The sequence below is a fragment of the Peromyscus leucopus genome, chromosome 5 (genome assembly GCF_004664715.2).
Source record: "Peromyscus leucopus breed LL Stock chromosome 5, UCI_PerLeu_2.1, whole genome shotgun sequence".
Classification (NCBI taxonomy): domain Eukaryota; kingdom Metazoa; phylum Chordata; class Mammalia; order Rodentia; family Cricetidae; genus Peromyscus; species Peromyscus leucopus.
Window position 1 is genome coordinate 127,269,648 of NC_051067.1, and position 17,457 is coordinate 127,287,104.

The window sequence follows — 17,457 nt, forward strand, 5'->3', positions numbered from 1 at the left end:
ATAAAAGTTTACAACTTATGGACTGTTTATTTCTGGAATTTTCCATTTAGTATTTTTGGATCACAAATGACCTCAGGTAACCAAGACTAAAAATAATGGTGAGCAGGGGTGTGGACAACTACACTCAGAACTACTGTCATTCATTCAGATATATATATATATTCACACATCAAATTCTAACTGATTTCTTTTTATAAACTGTTCAGTGGTTCAAGGTTCCAAGAACAGCTCAGCTAACACGTCCCTGGCCACCCGGTGGGAAAGCAAGGTCAAAGGAATAGCTTTCTAACCCTGACCTTTGAAACAAAGCCACGTACTAACAGCCAACATCTAAATAGACTTTTATTTTTATTTTTCTTGTTTGGACAGAAAAGAAAAAGTCATTGGCCTTCATTAGTCTCCCTAAGTGTTGGAAACACCTGAACTCAGAAAAAGTGGGTCTTGTAGAAAAGCATCACAAATTAAAAATATATTTCTCCACGTGGTAAAAGTGCTTTCAATCCGATTAAGGGTACAGCAAAGGTTATCTCAAACATGATCTGAAATGGGGCCCACGATCCGCGGCATCGCAGGTCCCACCACAAGGGAGGGTACTTGTGGGAGTGAGGACACAGAAGTGATAAGGTGTGGGAGGCACACCGCCAGCCACACCTCAGCTCACCGGATGTATGAGGAAGAGTGTCCCAAAGCCCCCGCTGAGGACATTGTGTATCTGAAGAAATTAGGTGGCTGTGGAGATCAGATGAAGGGCTGCAAGGTGCAGAGATCACTTGTTTCCCAGCTGTGGGGCAGCGGGTCCACCTTGGGGCTGAGGATCCATGGAGACGTGTCAACCCCGGTGCGGGAAGGGCCTGGGTCTATGGGTTCCACATGACTTCCCACCAGCTGCTGCCTGTCCCTGCTGTGGGACATCTCCAACCCCAGGGCAAGTCACCAGGTGGTTCCCTAGCCAGGGCCTCCCAATCCAGCTGTACCTTTCCGGGGGACCACCACACACGGAGAAAGGATGGTGGAGGATTTTGTTTTCACAATGCTACATAGTTCTCCAAACAAGTAATTCTGCCAACGACGACGATGACATGGTGACAAAGCGCACAGCCTGCAGGCTCCCCAGGCCTTGGTAGGTGGAGCCACATGGGGCCCTTCCTCCCCCATCACAGGCCGGACACAGAACTGTGATCATGCAGGGAACTGAGGGTGTGTGGGGTGGGGGAGGGGGGGGACACATCTTGTTTACAGTAGACCTTAAGCAACAGTAGGAAAATAACCTGAAGATATATTGAAAAATAAAAAAACAGCATCCCTCTTGACTGTGAACCTGGCGGTTCCCCCTCGGCCCTGCCCTCCACCAGCCCCGTGGGGGAGGTAGCAGGAACACCCTGTTTGTAGTCAGCAAGTCGCAACCGCTCCTCTCATGGACTCTGAGTTTTAATGGCACCACATGGCATTTCTTCTTCCGAGGGAGCCATCTAAGCTGAACACACATGACCCCAGGTGCTGAGTGGTGGCACTGAGTGGTCCGTTTTTGCAAGCTTGCCCGGTCTGAACTTGAGCCCGTCATAATCTCTCAGGCTCTGGGAAGCAGAGCATGGTCCACTGGTCCTATTGCTGGTCCCTTCCAAGGTCACAGCCCCTCCAGTCACCTGTTTTAGGCTCTGGGGAGCCCCCCTGCTCTTGGGGGGGGGGTGCTGAAAGCAGACCCTCGGGCCACACATGGGCCCTCCAATAGGCAGGCAGGTGACAGGCTCCTTCCTGGTCCCTGCCACCCCTGGGCCAGCGCAGTCTCAGTGGGCTGGTGATGGGTCCTCCAGACCCAGTAATTCCCTGACAAGTCTCTCTCCAAACTGTGCCCGGCTGTACCTCTTCACGTGGTAGGCGTCTGACATTTTGTACAGGATGTAGGCGTTGTTGACGGCGATGCTGACGGCAAACCAGAACACCTGCTGCCACGTCTTGTTTGGCTTGTGAGAGATGAAATACCTGGGGGACAGAGGGGAGCGGCCATGTTGGGTAGCTATCGCCTGAGGTTTAAACGCCCCCTTGTGGAGGGAAGCGCTTTAAGACTCAGGAAGTAAATGAAACCCCCAAAGCACAGTAGGAAACAAAACCCATTAAGGCTGAGGGAGCTCGTGGAACCCGAGGGGCTCACGAGGCTCCCATGCCAAGGCTACGTCAGCCCTGGCAAATGCTGGGAAGAGGAGACTCTCTAATCAGCTGAGGGAGCTCCAGGGATACAGCTTGGGTGAGCTGTCGTCACCCAAGGCTCCTGTTACGTGACTATGATAAACTCACTGGCTGACTGGCCTGAACTCGGGTGGAAATATTCCTTTAATCTGTCACTAGTGCCCAAGCCGGGGTGGACAGGTATTTGTCAACCTCTCCTCAGAAAAGTCACACAGCAGGTCAGCTGGTTACAGCTCCCCGGGAAGAAGAGCCCAGAGGCTCTGCATGTGGCCATGGTATCGGTCAGGGCACCAGGGACCAGCTGTGGGCAGGGCTCCCTCACAGTGAACGTCACTCAAGGAAAATGAACGCAAAGACACAGGTATTTAGGGCCTCCCCAGCCCCCAGCATCCCTCGTCTCAAAGCCCTTCTCTAGGCCCATCCACACCTGAAGCGCTTAATCCCCCAGCTCCAGACCCTGCGATGCACTCTCTCTTTCCCACCTGTGTTCCCGTTATCCATTTGTCTTTCCTTGGGACTGACCCTGAATGCTACTAAGCCCAGAAGCTTATCTTGGGATTATCTTTTCCTGTGTATTTTCTCTGCATCCTGGCCACAGTATGTCTGAAGACCACCAGGGTGTCTAGTACAGGACACCAACCCCTCTGTGGCCACTAAACCACCACCATCTTCGAACACACCGTGACACTGATGTGGCAAGTGTCCTGTCAAGGCAGGAGATGTGGCTTCTCGCCGGAGGGCTAGATGCTCCAGAGAAGACACAGGTCTTGCTCTCCCCTCCTGACCAAGGTCATAGGCCAAGCAGTGGAGTTTCCCCTAAGGCAGCCAAGCTGCTGGACTAGCTTTGCTCTGGGTGGGAAGACTGCGGTGGAGGCGTCTACATGCTCGACAGCCTCCTGGGTGGTTATCAGGTAGGCTGGTGTGGTAGGCTGGCTCTGTGTAGATGTAAGCTACACACACCTATTGTACACACTGCACGTGCCTTCTCTATGAGCACAGCACGAGCCCACAACCTGATCTCGGGCATCCTTGTGTAAAGGAGCCAAGAACTCAGGAAAAGGCCTCGAGCTGACTCCTGGCATTGCGGACTGACTGAGGGGGCAGGATGGACAAAGCCCACAGAGGATGGAGGCTACACTGGGTGCCGAGATGCCCACCACTGAGGCATGGGCAGGGAACGGGACCTCAGGTGGGGCTGGAGGCCTGGGGTGAGTGGAGCGCAGAGGTCTCTAGAGGTAAGGGGGGTGTATAGGCCACCTGGGGCCAGGGTGAGGGCCAGGGACTACCCTGTAGGTCCTCACGTTCCAAACTCATGTTCTTCAACACATCTGGACCAACACTGACCTCCCGTCCTACCACTGTGCCGGTGGTGTTCACCCTGCACACCCCATCCATCACCACCCGAGTGCACCCCGGCCGCTCACACCCACTTGCTGTACTTGTCGTCGTATCTGCAGATGTAGCTGAGGTGAGCAGCGAAGGCCTCCACGGCCAGCGGGCAGGGGATCTCCCCGCTCCTCCTCTTGATGATGACACCTGTCGGGGAGACAGCGCTCAGCCCTCTTCCAGGCACTTACCCATCTGCAAATGTTCCTGCTCCCGGGGTGGGGTGGGGCGGGGCACTGGACTGGCACCATCCATCAGGTGCTTTGGCAGAGTGGGGGGAGGGGACACAGAACAAGCAAGTGCAGACATCTGCCACCAAGACTCGGTAGCTTCACGGGCCCAGGGACAGAGACAAACCGATGTAGCAGGAATTCTTAAAAGTTCTTATTAATAAAATCAAACCCGAGGCCAGTTATTGGGGTCAATGCTGGTAGATCAGAGAGATAGAACAAGCCACAGCTAACCTCACCTGGCCAACTTCTCAGATGGTCCTGTTTCCTCAGACTGGAAGCTTTTGTGTCCTCATCCAGAATGAATCTCAGCTGAACTGCTGCTCGAAAGCCTGAAGCTTAACCAGCCAAATGCTGCTAGTTTCTGGTCCTCACGCTTTATATATCTTTCTGCTTTCTACCACCACTCTCTGGGATTAAAGGCTCACTTTCTGGGATTAAAGGCGTGTGTCACCATGCTTGGCTTTTTCCAATGTGGCCTTGAACTCACAGAGATCCAGAGGAATTTCTATCTCTGAAATGCTAGGATTAAAGGTGTGTGCTATCACTGCCTAACTAGTGGCTTTTCTGTTCTCTGACCCCAGATAAGTTTATTAAGGTACACAATATTTTGGGGAACACAATACCACCACACACCGCAGGCAAGCACACACAGACTATGGTCAGACGGGCCTGAGAGGAAGGGAGGGGAAGCGGGGCTCTCTCTTGCTCCCCACACTGGCAGATGTGGTCAAGGGCTGCCCGGAGGGGGAACAGTGGCAGTTTCTCTGCGTCCCCTTCTGTGTGGGTGGGATCATGTCACAGGGAAGAAGGAGGCCACCCCTTCCACACACACAAAGGGAATGCAGCTAAGGCGCCTCCAGAGTCATGGCACAATTCACATCCCACAGAGCCTGGGTCCAAAAGGGAACCCACAGGACCCAACCATTCCACTGCCCCAGTGCCTGCTGTATGATGCCTGTCCCCGGGCCTGCCAGTGCACAGTCTGCCGAGCCTCTGCGGGACACGGGGACAGAGATGGAGGAGTCCTTCCTAGCACCGTGTGTGTGCACTGGGCATGCTCAGAGTTTCCCACTGTGCTGGTCAGTTTTAGGTCACACTACAGGAGCACACACTATATGGAGAACATAAAACATACACACACTGCCACAGAAGCACGTGTGGACCACACATGTAACATGACCATACATACATTGTACCACCATATATATATACATACACACACACACACACACACACACACACATATATACTACATATTGTACCACTACACACACACACCACCCACATGCCACACCACAGGAACGTGCACGTCACACTCTCAGCACGCACACAGGAATGCAAACCGCTTGTGTGCATACCACACTGGAAGCATCTCTGCAGATTCCTTTGCAATCCCCTCAATTTTTTTTCTCAGCAGTTTAACACTGTCTTAACTGTCAGTTACTTTAAATACAGACTCAGGGCTAATTAAGTCCCTCTGTTCTGAATCGATTTTAAATCCCCGGAGAATTAGTGAGGAAAACAGCGGGCCGCCTGGCAGCCAGGATTACACGGGCCCTTTGCTTCCAGGAGTCCATGATGATAAAATGATCCACAAATCCCTCCCAGAAGGTAGCCCAACATCATGTCCTAAACAATAGAATCACCACACCCTCACAAGCAGGTGAGGCCACAAAGCCACTTGTCAATCAAACCCTCCCAGCTTGCCAAGGCAAGCTAAGGGCTTCATGAGGCTCTTCCCTGCCTCTTCCCGGACAGAACAACCACCTACGAGGGACACAGACAGCATGAAGGTCCTCCAGGCTCGTGCCCCGGGTGCTCCCCCACTTCCTACACCCACACTCCCACTCCCTACTCACCTTGCTGCACAGGGGAGTAGGCATTGGTCAGGAAGCGGAAGTGCCCCTTGTTGTACCAGCAGATCAGAGACATGTTCCCCTTGGTCCTGATCTGGTGCTGGCCCCGGGCCAGTGGGGTGGCAGGGTTGGTCAACATGGAGGGAGGGAGGCCGGTGCAGTCGCTTTTCCTAGAGCTCAGCAGGCCACAGCAGTAGATCCCTGGCAGGAAAGACACAAACTCTCTCATGTGCCGTTGCCAGGTACCCCAAACCACAACAGAGGTAAGGGGAGACTGGCAAGAGCGGACCCTCCAGAAGCAGCCGCTGGCCTCTTCTTCTCTGCCCGCCCCCTTCCTCTATAAGAACTCCCCCTAAGGTCACTAAGGCCATGGCTAATGTAAGCGATGGATAAATGCCTCAACACGGCCCTTATGGACAGGGCTCTTTGTTGGCGCTGTGGGGCACATCACCCCATCTGCTTCCGGAAACCTGTACTTGCTGGGCTCTCACATGTACATCACAGAAGAGGAGGAAGGAGCTCTGAAGGGGGAAAGGCCCCCAGGTCACAGCCGAGGTGGTAAAGGGGGTGTGGCTGTGCCCAACCATGCAGCCAGAGTCCTCGGGATGGACATACCTGACAGTTGTTAGGACCCTCGTCACTGGAGACGAGGCACATGGCACTCCATTGCCAAGAGCTCAGTAACTCTAGATGCTTCCAAAAATTCACAGTGCTGTCACTTTTATATTACCTCACCTTAGCAAAAGACAAAACCCCATTCCCAATCACTCTCTTCCCACTGGAGTTCTCTGCCCATCTCCTAGCTTGCTGAGCCAGGGAATACTTTCCCCCTTGGATCTCAGAAGCAACACTCCTGACTTCTGGGGAAGCAGCCCCAGTGGTCCAGGCCATGCTCTGGTACCAACACTCATGTTGCCCTGCACATCTGGCACTGGCCACACACACACACACACACACACACACACATACACACACACACACACACACACACACACACGTGCTGACAGCAACTCCAGGAGTGGACCATCACATACATACATACGCACACACCATCAGAGGTTACACCTCTAATACATGCCTCCACAGACACATGGGCTCAGGCAGCAGGCCAGCTCCCCACTGTGCTTCACGGAGAGCCAGAGCTCCTCCGAGCGGCTGTGTCCTGTGTTCTAGGATCAGGTCCTGCAGCGTTCCTTCCCTCCTAGTCTGATCTCTTGCTGAGTTCTGAGCCTGCCTGCGCCGGCCAGTGCAGAGGGTCACCCTGACCTAGCCTGCAATGCATAGAGGTGGGCTGCTCCCTCACTTCTACACAGCTTCCAAGGCCCAGGATGTAAGCTGCTTATTCCTCCACAATACAAGAGGGTTCAGTGTGAAGGCCTGGTGTCCACTGTGTAGCACAGCAAAATGCCTCAATTCTAGCAGCTGCTGTCTATGAGTGACACTTTCTGAGCTGTCTCCAAGCACAGCTTAGCATTTAGGTCTTCATTTTTACATCCAACTTCTGTCAAAGCCATGGGAGGCTTATCCAGTCTGCAAAGAACGATCAGAACCTCTTGCCACCAGAAGCCTAAGACCTTTCTGAGGCCCATGGGATTGTTCCTGACCACACAGATCTCTGCCAGAAGGGAAGAAGACTCACTAGTGATGGTGGATGATTCCCGTACTTTTCAGATCCTTTTTACCAGGGGCTTTTCCTTCAGGCCTTTGATGGCCAGAACCACACAGCAAAGGACACACGCAGGAGTTCCCAGAAGACTGGCAGAACTCTGCGCCAATGCCATCTCTAGATGGCGAGCCCAGGACTCACACACCTTGAGAGCACCAGAATCCAGACACAGGGCGGCTGAGATGCTTATGCAGGCTGTGCCAGCCACTACTCCTGTCTCTCCACCCTCTTACCACTTCCCCAAAGAGCCGGCCATGCTGGGACGGCCACTGGACAAACCTTGCTTCTCAAATTCTTCAAACAGGGTGAGGCTGGTGATGCTGGGCCCCGTGAAGATGATGTAATTCTTCCCAGCCGCGTTCCGGCACAGGCTCCGGGCCACCATGCTATGGAGCTGTGGCTTGTTCTTCAGAGCGTCCAGGCCATCCGGGCCACCGCCTTCCTTCAGGTGGACATAGATCTTGAATGGAAATGCACAGAGGTCAGAGAGCCAAGGGCAACATGGACCATAGCCTGAGGCTGCAGGCAACATGGGGTCAGAGAAGAAGGGGAGATCACCCCATTGTCTCATCAGCCCCATGCAGTCCAAGGTCACCACCACGGCAACCCAAAACCTGAGCAGCTGGATGTTTAGCTTGGAGCCTTCTGTTTGGAAAAGTCTAGGCAGGAAATGAGCAGTTACGGATGGCAAAACTGGCAGTCAACATGAGGCAAACCTGCTTCTAAGTTCCCAAACATAAACAAAAATCACAAAAAATAGAATCAAGGGTCACTTCAAGGGCTAGGCATGCTCTTGTATGGGTACTGCCCACTGGGCAAAATGACTAGTCAGCTCAAAGACAGGCAGAACAGGCCTCATCTGTCTCACCATACCAGAGACACAATGGAGGTCAGTCACTCTCCAAGGGCCAGGTAATCAAAGAGGGTGTGCTGAGCTGAGGCGCCGTCCCTAACACACAGTCCCTACCAGCTCCATGCTCACCACCAAAGGAGTGGATGTGAGGAAGTGGATGGGTTCAATGTAGGGTACTGACTAGTCCCCTCCCCGAAGGAGAGGAGAAGTTCCTGGGAATGCTCAGAGACTTCTGTAGACAAATCAACAGGCGTTATCACTCTCCTATGCCTGTCCTGCCCTGCCCTACAGAACACGCTGACATTGGAGCAATCTGACTATGCCAGAACTGCTAGGAGCTGGGATACCAATAATGTTCTCTGAGAAACACCCAGAGGGGACATGTGGAAGACACAGCTACCATGTCAGGATCCATCCTGTCTGATGAGTTTGGGAGGTCACCTACCAAGCACAGGTGTCCTTGAGGCTCAACTCTGTGTTTAGGTCGATGCACAGGAATATGACTTAGCAAGAAAACCTTCAAAGGCATGAGCACTACTTCACTGAGAAATGGTGCAGGACAACAGAGCCACTGGGTTCACTGGTTGTGAAGTTGGTGGGTCCTGGCCAGCATGGATCTTCTGTAATTCGTAGCTGACTCTACACACATCCACACTTAGCTTCAGAAACACTATGCTCCAGGGTTTTTAAAAATTACTGCATGTACCACAGACGTATATGTTGGCACCCAACGCTACAGGAGGGGAGCCTGTGCGAGGCATAGGGAGCTCTTATGTTCATGGCCCACAAAGTTGAAGTCAAAACATCAGCTGGTGTGTTTTCACCTAGGGTTCAAGAACCTGCTGGAGCAATTAGGTTGCAATGTCCATCACTCTCTGGGAGCCATGAGGATGGTCTAAGCCTCTGCTCCTCTAGCTTCAGCCAGCATGGTTTATATAAACATGCTGACTATATACTCAAATGGTTATTTCTGTAGGCTGTGGTTAGAACGCAAAATGTTCTCCACATTTGTGTGTTTGGCCAGTTGGTCCCCAGCTGGTGGCATTGTTCTGAGAGGATATGGAACCTTCTGGAGGTGGGGCCTTCTTGAAGGGAGTGGTATGCTAGCCTTGAGGATTACATCCTGGTCTCTCTGTTTTCTATTGAGCTCTCTGCTTTCTGACTGTCGACACAGCGTAACCAGCTACTTACCTCCCCGACTGCCAAGGCCTGGGCCGCTCCTGCTGCCACTGTCGGCCTAGCACTGAGGTGGCAGAAACCTCTAAGCTGCTTCATGTCATGTATTCAGTCTTAGTGACAAGAAAAGCGACTAATACAGGGAACAGTACGCATTTACTAGGGCTGGGGAGATGGCTGAGTGGTTAAGAGCACCGGTTGCTCTTATGTTTGGTCCTAGCGCTCACATGGTGGCTTACAACAGTCTGTAATCGTTCCAGGAGATCCGATACCCTCTTCTGGCCTTCATAGACACCAGGCACACATGTGGTGCACATATACTTACATATGTACACAAAACTCCTGTACATAAAATAAAAAGAAATGAATCTTCAAAAAATAAAGCATTTACTGGAATTACAGATGTCCTGGTTTTTTTTGGGGGGGGGGTACTGAACATAAAATTAAATTAGGAAGAGACACTAATTATAAAAGACCTTCCTCACCAGCATTGATAAGTGCAGCTGGAAACTGCTGTGTTCTGGGATATAAGTTTGTGGTTATTGGTGCGTACTACCTTTTGTGCAGGCCTGGAGATGACCAGGACTCAAAGCTAGGCCCGGATCTTGCTCTCCTGAAACTGGCAATTCCCCCAAATACTAGCAATGGGCAGCTGAGAGTCTGCCCTTGGCGTGGGACACACATGTGCAAGACCATCTGAAATTGCTCAGCACTTTGCCCACATCAGTAAGTCCAGGCATTCTAGCTAGTTCCTTCTCAAGGTGTGGCCATGGTGTAGTATGGACTTCTGCTGAGCCAACAGCCTTCTCCTCCCTGTCAAGAAATCTGGCAGCGGCACCAGAGAGGTGCTCGGAGACTCCCAAGTGTGGAGAACTCACTAGTATACAATAATAAGTTCTATACTTAAAAAATTAAATGTATTAGTTTATTTTCTGTATATGTATATGTGTGTGGGTATACATGCATGTCTACATGTGAACATGCCACTGTGCACCATGGTCAGTACGTAGAAGTCAGAGGACAACATGGGGAATCAGTTCTCTCTTTCCACCACGTAGGTCCTAGGGATCAAACTCAATTGTCAGGCTTAGCAGCAAGCACCTTTACCCACCGAGGCCTCTCGCAGACCCTCTGTACTTGTTTAGAGATACAGTCTCACTCTGCAGCCCAGGCTGGCCTGGAACTCAACAGCATCCCCCCCGCTTCTCCCTGATTCCTTCAAATAACATGAGGGCCGCTTCGGCAACGGATCTGGTGGACACAGAGGCCACTGAGATGCACCAGCTGACATTCCACGGTCAGTGGGGTCTGGGGCACCGGGGCCTCTGGAAAAACGAGCCGGAAGCACCGTCACACTCACTGGCATGACTTCCTCTCCTTCAGAACAGGACAGAATTGGAGTTCCCTGCTGCTAGTATAGAATGTACCCGGGGACGTAAAACTGGTGAATCTCGTCAGCAGCTGTGTGAGGAGCCAGGGAGGACGTACACGATGCAGGCATGAGCAAACAGCACAAAGATGCATAACTGATGCTCACAGGAAAGACACAGGTGAGATGGCGGAGGTGTCTGGCCATGTCAGAGAGCCCCGAGACTTCTAAACATCCCCTCACAAGAGATACTCGAGACACAAGGGCGTGAGTGCCGGAGTGGAGGCCTGGCTGCATCACGCACTGCTGGTGCAACTGTGAGCAAACAGATTACATGCTCGGAGCCTGGCTTTCCTGGTCCCCCAGGATGAATTGCTGCATGCAGCCTACAAGCCCACTGTGAAGTCGGGGACCCAGAAGTGTGTTTTTGTTTGTTTGTTGTTTGTTTATCTTTTCAGACAGGGTGTTTCATGTATGACAGCTTGGCCTTGGTCTTGGATGTAGCGGAGGGCGACCTGGAGCTTCTGATCCTCCCGCCTCAACTGCCTAAGTGCTGAGTTTACAGGCATGAACTGCCAGGCTATGCAGGGCTGGAGATCAAATCTGGGGCTTTGCGCACGCTAGGGAAGCTCGGCCGAGCTCCATCCCGAGCCCCAAAGGTGCTGTTTTATGCAGCCATCACCAACTCTCCTAGGGCGGCTGCACGACCCCAGCAGACACTTGACAGACAGCGCTATTCTCTGTGCCTTGTCACATGCTGTGCCTACAACCACTGCAGCTGGAGATATGCCAACAAAACAAGTCCCAACCTCCCTCCTGCACGGCTTGGCAACTGCCAGTCAGCTGTTTCTCTTTTCTTATCAATTCAGAAACTTTCACATTGCATCTAGGAGAAGCACTTGGCCATACGTTGGCCATCTGAGTGGTCAGCATCCTGACTCTTGATTGGGGGTCGCTCTAAGGAAACACGGCTGGTCTTGGGCACAAGCACTGTGCCAGATGACCCGATGGCAGACAACCTCCCAGTGACTTCTGGGCAGATGGAGTACACAGAGTGGATGGGCTGGGCAGACGGATGACTCACTTCTCAGGGTGGGTTTCCCTACTCAAGAAATGCACAGAACTCAAGAGCTGGTTATTTTGGGGGTGTTTTGCATGATATTTCCAGATGGCGATTCACTGCAGGTACTTGGAACTAGAAACTGCGGGCTGGTCATGTGAACGTGAACAGAGAGAACATAGTGTACGTAGCAGCACCTGAGGCACCTGTAAGGCTGGAGGTGTAACACGGCCAATGGCTAGCAGGGAGCAGACAGGCAAGGTCAGCACTTTGTCGATGGACCCAGAGATAGACAGAGTGGGGTTCCAACCACCCCTAATGGCCTGAACAACACATGATAATCTCCATATCTGGGTCAGGGGACATGCACGGAGCATGTGCGCCCTCCGCTGGCTCAGCCCACAACAGTCAAGAGGACTAACCAAGCTCAAAGCATTAGTCAAGAGGACTAACCAAGCTCAAAGCATTAGTCAAGAGGACTAACCAAGCTCAAAGCATTAGTCAAGAGGACTAACCAAGCTCAAAGCATTAGTCAAGAGGACTAACCAAGCTCAAAGCATTAGTCAAGAGGACTAACCAAGCTCAAAGCATTAGTCAAGAGGACTAACCAAGCTCAAAGCATTAGTCAAGAGGACTGACCAAGCTCAAGGCATTTACTTCAGCCGCCATTGTCCGGTCTCTGCTATGACCTTTGACGAACCCCAGGCAAGGGAGTCGGATAGCATTCCCTCCCGAAACCCTCCAGCTCTCGGGGGCTTTTCTTCCTTTGCCTCAAATCTCTCACCTTTCCCTAATTCTCCTTAACATGGCTTGCTTCCACTTTACATACCCCAGCTGTCTGTGTCTTTACCCTTCACTGGCCTGAGACAGACTCAGAGCGAGCATCCCAGGCCAGCTTTGGTGCCTGAGTGTCCGGCACCCTTGGTCCTTGGGTCATGCTGAGAACCCGACATGACAGGTGTGGAGCCAGGTATGACTGTGTCCTGGCCAAGGACCAGCTACCCCACAGTAGGCCGAGTGAGACCAGACGGGCCTCTGCTGGAGTGCTGGGGCCCAGTGTGACATACAGAGGGAAGAAAGTGAGTTAACGGGGCTGGAGAGATGGCGCAGCGGTTGAGAGCACTGGCTGCTCTTCCAGAGGTCCTGAGTTCAATTCCCAGCAACCACATGGCGGCTCACCACCATCTATAGTGGGATCTGATGCCCTCTTCTGGCCTGCAGGCATACATGCAGACAGAGCACTCATACATTAAAAAATAAATAAATACTAAAAAAAAAAAAAAGAAAGAAAGAAAGAAAGTGAACTAACTGGGCCCATGGCACCCCACTTCATCCTTCCCATCTCCCCAATGCCTGCACATCTCCAGCAGCCCCCCCCCCCATTTCTGAAACCTCTCATCCCCTCCACAATGCCCCCAGGCTCACCTGGATGATGAAGCCAGTGGAAGAGCACTGGCGGACCCACAGGCTGAATTTCCGCTTTTTCCTCTTGCGCAGCTCACGCTCCGTGCACGTGGCGATGAACACGGGGTCCTCATCAATCAGGGGTTCATGTAGCACCTGCACGAAAGGGAAAAACGGAAGTTCTCCCGGGGCAGTGTGAGCTCGGCTCTCAGCAACCCCTTCAGAAGCCTGTGTGACCATGGCCAAGTTGCCTGACCTCTCTGACCTGGAGTCTCCTTATCTGTGAAGGGTTAGCGTGACTGCACTGGTCCTCTCGGGAGGGCGCATTCACCTGCATCCTGATGCTCAGCAGGCATCCTTTAGCAGAGGTGACTGTGCTTCATGTTATCCTCTTTACATATTTCCACACTGGCTGCGCCTGTAATCTCCACTGCCATGAGACAACGAACTCATGAGCCACTGTCCCAGGCCCATCTTTGGTGACTGTGAGTGTCTGGAACCCTAGTTCCTTGTCAAAACCCTACATCACAGGGACAGAGCCAGGTATGACTGCAGCCCATATCAATGATCTCTATCACTGCCCCAGGGTCTCCAGGCCCAACTTGTGTCCTTGTGTGTGGAGGTGTATGTGTGGGTTGGGGGGGCGAGAATAAGTGCACATGAGTGAAGGTGTGTTGTGGAATATTATTTTAAGATGTGTTACATTCGTTTAGGCTGTGGAATATTTATTTAATGATGCAAAGATGTGCTACATTCTCTTATGTTGCATGCTTAACTCTGTAAAGCTGTGTTACTTTGCTTGCCTAGAACACATGATTGGTCTAATAAAGAGCTAACTGGCCAATAGCTAAGCAGGAGAGGGATAGGTGGGGCTGCCAGGCAGAGAGAATAAAGAGGAGAAGGGAAGAGCAAAAAAAGGAGAAGAGGAAGATGACAAGGGCCAGCTACCCAGCCAGCCCCAAGGTAAGAAGGAAAGAAAGGTATATAGAATAGAGAAAGGTAAAAGCCCAGAGGCAAAAGGTAGATGGAATAATTTAAGTTAAGAAACGCTGGCTAGAAATAAGCCAAGCCAAGGCCAGGCATTCATAAGTAATAAGTTTCCATGTATTTATCTGGGAGCTGGGTGGCAGGCCCCCAAAGAGTAAAACAAAACAAAACCCAACTACAAAGGTGTCTACAGGGGCCCGTGGTATCTGATTCCCTGGGACTGGAGGTACACGTGACTGTGAGCTGTCTAGTATATGTGCTCTGAAGTGAACCTGGATCCTCGCAAGAACCAAAAGCATTCTTAGCCACTGAGCATCTCTTTGGCTCTGACATCCCTAAGCAATTATTAACTGTACTTCACCAACGTCAATTTTTTTTAAAAAGATGTATTTATTTAATGTACTTTGAAGTTTTGCCTGCATGTGTATCTATATGAGGGTGTCAGATCGCCTGGAACTGGAATTACAGATAGTTGTGAACTACCATGTGGTTGCTGGGAATTGAACCTGGGTCCTTTGGAAGAACAGTCGGTGCTCTTAACCCCTGAGCCATCTCTCCAGCCCCATTCTATCAACTTCTTGATAACATGATTCTATGACCTTTTCAAAGACAGAACAATAAAAAAGACTCCAAGTTGGTTTTTCAAACTAAAATGCTTGGGAGGCTTTGGAGTGCACTGTGGCAATACAGTACACACTACAATTCCCTCCCCAGGTCTGTTCCACAGTTATGAGTTAGTGTGCACATCTGCAGTTAAAGAAGATGATGTGCACACACACTGACCTCCACACCACACAACGCTCTAGATTGAGGTTCATCAGTGAAATAAGATGATGTGCATACACACTGATTTCCACACCACACAATGCTCTAGATCGAGGATCATCAGTGAAATAAAATGATGTGCATACACACTGACTTCCACACCACACAATGCTCTAGATCGAGGATCATCAGTGAAATAAGATGATGTGCATACACACTGACTTCCACACCACACAACGCTCTAGATCGAGGATCATCAAACCACTGCCTACTTTTGTAAACAAAATTTATTGGAATAATCCTCTGTTCTCATCCACTGCAACTTTGTGGCCACATGAAAGAAGGGACAAGATCCAATAGAGACCACAGAACTCTAAGGCAGTCCTTGACCACATGCAGAAAGTTTTGAGGATCTCAGCTCCTAGAGATGGTGGTCAAGTGTGTCTCTCTCAGCAGGTTTGACTCAGCTCAGGGCATGAGGCCTTCCCAAAGAGCCACAACAGTCCATGGCCTGGCATGGGCACCCTGGAAGGTGAGCTCTGCTCTCGTGACCCAGCATTCTTTGGGTAATGGTGCCTTTGGTTCTATTTTTAAAAAGCTTCAGTCTCGAGCCGGGTGGTGGTGGTGGTGGTGGTGGTGGTGGTGTGGTGGTGGTGGTGGTGGTGGTGCACACCTTTAATCCCAGCACTCGGGAGGCAGAGCTAGGCGGATCTCTGTGAGTTCGAGGCCAGCCTGGTCTACGGAGTAAGATCCAGGACAGGTACCAAAGCTACACAGAGAAACCCTGTCTCAAAAAACCAAAAACCAAAACAAAACAAACCAGCATCAGCCTCGGGGCCTTATAGATGGCTCCTCTTGGAAAGGACCCGTTTGGTTTCCAGCACCCACATGGTGGCTCACAACCTTGTGGAACTCCAGTTCTAGGGGACCCAATGCCCTCTTCTGATCTCTGTGGCCACTGCACACATGTAGTGTACTTACAGACATGCAGGCAAAACACTCATAAACATAAAATACATCTTTTTTTTAAAAGCACCAGCCACAACTCACTGGTATGCACTGTACATACTCTGCCCCTTGAACTTTTATTGTTGGAAAATCTTGAAAGTGACTTCAGGATGTGCCCCTGCCTCTACTCAGTATGGGAATGGACAAGCTGGCCCTGCCTATGCTGCAACTGAGGCCCTCACACCCAGCTCCTCACAGTCCCTGGCTCCTTGCAGCTTATGAAATATTCAAGGCCCCATGTGGAACCATCTAGCAAAAATGGACAATCTAAGGAGGTCGTAGGGACAGGGAAGAGACAGCATGGAGGTGTCCCGGCTCCCTGCTCTTCCCCTGCCCATCTCCTTGCCTAGATGCACCTGTGGTTTCTCAGCCACCCAAATGTCCTCCTCCTCAGTGAGTGAGTAAGTACATCTCTACATGATCTTCAACTACATTTATAAGTGCATCACAGCAGGGCCAGCAGGAATCTGAGTCTCCTCCTCCTCTGGGGAAAAACATCCAGCATCCCTGTCATACAGCGTTGTCCCCGAGTCCCCTCTGTGCGACAAGCCACTCAGGGTGTGCCAGGTAGCACGTATGGTAGACAAAACATCTTTTACTTATTTACATAATCCCTCTCCAGGGATATTTCTCTGATTAATCTGGCTCCAGTTTTGATGAGAGTAACGCCTCCTATTTTGTACTTGTATGTGAACATCACACACAAAAATGGCTTGTTTACTGGTAGATTCTGGGGTTTTCTGAGGACTCTGTAAAGTCTTCTGCAAAGGGTAACATTTGCTAGAATGATAGCTCCCAAGATTGCACACTGAGAGTTCATGCACCTCTGTGTGTGTGTGTGTGTGTGTGTGTGTGTGTGTGTGTGTGTGTGTGTATGCTCGTGCACATGTGTTCAGGGCGGAGGCATGATGGTACAAGGGAACTGGCTGTGGGTCACTCCTGGGGACCAGAGCAAGTCTGACCCCAAATGACAAGAGCGTTTGGTCTTGTCATCTCAATTGGACAAGTTCCCAGGCAAGAATGTAGCTTGCCATCCTCTCCCACCACCCCAGCTCGGGCTCTCACAAGGTGCCTGGCAAGTTCTAGAACAGAAGGGAAACCTGTGCAGGGTATTCAGAAGCCCATGGACCCAAGACACAATAACATCCCCATAAAAGCCCTGATGTTTCCAGTTGTGCAGAACAAGGGAACATTACAGACTAGGGTAGAAGTGAACCTTGAGTGGGAGCCTAGCAGGAGCCTCTTAAAAGATAGTCATGGGCATAAAGAATGGTGCATCTGTGTAACCGGATCTCCCCACAGAGAGAACTCCGTTTACTTACCTAGGCACACAACTTCTTAATTTGAGTTAGAGAGCTTTACAGGTATCAGCCACCTCTTTGATGTGCTAGATCAACAGAATTCTGAGGAGAGTCTGAGATTCTGGCACCAGACTGTGTGTTGGACAGCGTGACAGGGCTGAGTACAGGCGGACATGGAAGGCAGGGTGGATCAGGAGCTGAGAGCCAAC

At 51.3% G+C, this 17,457-nt stretch overlaps 1 protein-coding gene across 1 annotated transcript in view; it reads right to left on the bottom strand.

The window, feature by feature from the left end:
• Positions 1 to 317: 317 nt before the first annotated feature.
• Pgbd5 (piggyBac transposable element derived 5) overlaps positions 318 to 17,457 on the bottom strand; it is a 67,985-nt gene continuing 50,845 nt past the window's right edge. The window contains exons 3-7 of the mRNA XM_028856361.2: positions 13,209 to 13,343; positions 7,605 to 7,785; positions 5,663 to 5,860; positions 3,615 to 3,720; positions 318 to 1,980 (exon numbers count right to left, since the gene is read on the bottom strand). Of these exons, the coding sequence (XP_028712194.1) occupies positions 1,785 to 1,980; positions 3,615 to 3,720; positions 5,663 to 5,860; positions 7,605 to 7,785; positions 13,209 to 13,343 (816 nt within the window). The 3' untranslated portion in view covers positions 318 to 1,784. The remainder of the gene's footprint in view (positions 1,981 to 3,614; positions 3,721 to 5,662; positions 5,861 to 7,604; positions 7,786 to 13,208; positions 13,344 to 17,457) is intronic.